Source organism: Pterocles gutturalis, unplaced genomic scaffold (genome assembly GCF_000699245.1).
Source record: "Pterocles gutturalis isolate BGI_N339 unplaced genomic scaffold, ASM69924v1 scaffold25906, whole genome shotgun sequence".
In the NCBI taxonomy this organism is placed as follows: domain Eukaryota; kingdom Metazoa; phylum Chordata; class Aves; order Pterocliformes; family Pteroclidae; genus Pterocles; species Pterocles gutturalis.
This window is the reverse complement of record NW_010098581.1, coordinates 9,973-11,751: the sequence shown is the minus strand read 5'-3', so window position 1 is coordinate 11,751 and position 1,779 is coordinate 9,973. Positions and strand designations below refer to the sequence as shown.

General features: G+C 42.1%; 1 protein-coding gene across 1 annotated transcript in view; it reads right to left on the bottom strand.

Moving 5' to 3' along the window:
• The window catches only part of LOC104461825 (uncharacterized protein C20orf26-like), a gene marked incomplete at its 5' end in the record, with an annotated part of 5,803 nt that extends 4,970 nt beyond the window's left edge, over nt 1-833 (bottom strand). The window contains one exon of the mRNA XM_010073552.1: nt 541-833. Coding sequence (XP_010071854.1) covers nt 541-833 — 293 coding nt within the window. The remainder of the gene's footprint in view (nt 1-540) is intronic.
• Between the last annotated feature and the right edge of the window lie 946 nt (nt 834-1,779).

The following is a 1,779-nucleotide window of genomic DNA, read 5'->3' as shown; positions in this document are numbered from 1 at the left end:
AAAGGCTAATACCTGTCCCAAATCTCACACATACCTGTAAGTGTGCATATAATTTATTTAGATATTGATACTGTAGATGAACAAAAAAGCAGTCATTAATGTAGAGGGAGAAAAATCTATCTAAAATAGATTTTAATTACGTTACAAAGCAGGCCTCCCTATATTAACATTAGCTGTCTACTATGACTTAATCAGATCTCAATCAAATGCACGTAACTATAGACAGGACTTACTGTATGCATTTAAATAATAAAAGGATTTCTGGAATTATATAGAAAATTCATTAGGAGTATTTGTCACTCAGCAGTGAGCAACTATTTGTGAGTCAGGTGACTTAATACATTTTAATCCACATCAGTCAGGGCACTAACAATGAGTTTATTTGGATTTTTTAAAAAAAAATCCTTTAGACTAACAAGTGAATGTTCAATCTTCTAGAGACAATGAGAAAACAGATAAACCAGCGAGGGACTATCTAAATTTGATGGTCTTTGTCTTAAAAAACAGACTGAAGGAAACACAATGAAAGCATATACTTACTGAACACTGCAATTTAAATGGTTTTGTGTTAGTAGTGAAAGCAGCACATGTGATAAGGTCTGGGTCCTCGCCTTCGTTCCACTGTGCCAGGATACCGTTGTAATAAACAGACACGCCAGCCTTTGACAGGGCCTCCTGAACAGCGCTTTCGATTTCGTTGTTGTTAAGGCAAGTAACAGTTGAGCTGAGTGGAGGTTGTACGAGATGTATGCGAGAACCATCAATTCCAAGAGATAAGAGGGTTTCTACTGTAGTGTAAATGTCAATTGTATTCCCGTAGACAATAACGTTCCCTAAGGGAAAAAAAGGGGTAAAAATTTCTAAGATGTACAATGAAAACCTTATTAGTATAACTCAGATGATAATAACATGAAATTGCTCTCTTTGACCCTCTTATTTCTCTGATGCTATGAAGCAAACAACGTTACCTAGCAACAGTAGCTAAGATAATTTAGTGAAGAATCTGTACAAAACATCCCACAAAGTAGGCAAGTACTTAACATAGAAGTATGACATTCATTCTGACCCCATAATTTGAAATTATTTTGATTGAAAATCCTCTAGGGTGAAAAAAACCCCACAACTTGTTTTTATTTTGTTCTCCCCTCCCTCCTCGATTTTGCTCATTCAAAGGACTTGTGGGGGACAGGGGGTGGCAGGGACAGGAGCAAATTAAACACATCATGCAGAAAAAAACCCACAAACTGTGGAAAGACCAAGTTGTAGAAAACAAGCCATTGTGCAATATGGGAGGTCACCAGTGCTGCCGCTGCCTTCCGCAAAAGCCTGGCCTCCAGACAATGGAGATGCCCCTGCAGACACGCGCCTGTGCTTGCTGCTGCTGTCTGCCGGCTCGTCTCACCGAACTGCCCCGCAGAGGGGCATGGGCAGCCGAGGCGCTGGCAGGGAGCTGGCAGCTCTGTGCTGCTCTTTGAAGACAGCTGCCTCCCTCCAGTGCACGTCAGAGAACACGCAAAACCTCAATGTCTCAAGAAGTATGCGCTTCGAACCAGGCAGCCTCTGTCCTTGCACACTGCCTGGAAACCAGCAAGCTTCAGACAGACATTTCTGATCAGCTGGTATGAAACCAGCATTTGGGTATTGCTACTCCTTTTGCAGTGCATTGTCACCGCTGGGTCCCACAGGTCCCACATGTCCCACCTCCCAGAAGAGTGCCCTTACATGGTAGGATCTTGCAAATTCTCTTACTGAAGCGGTGCCACTTCAAACGGCATAGTT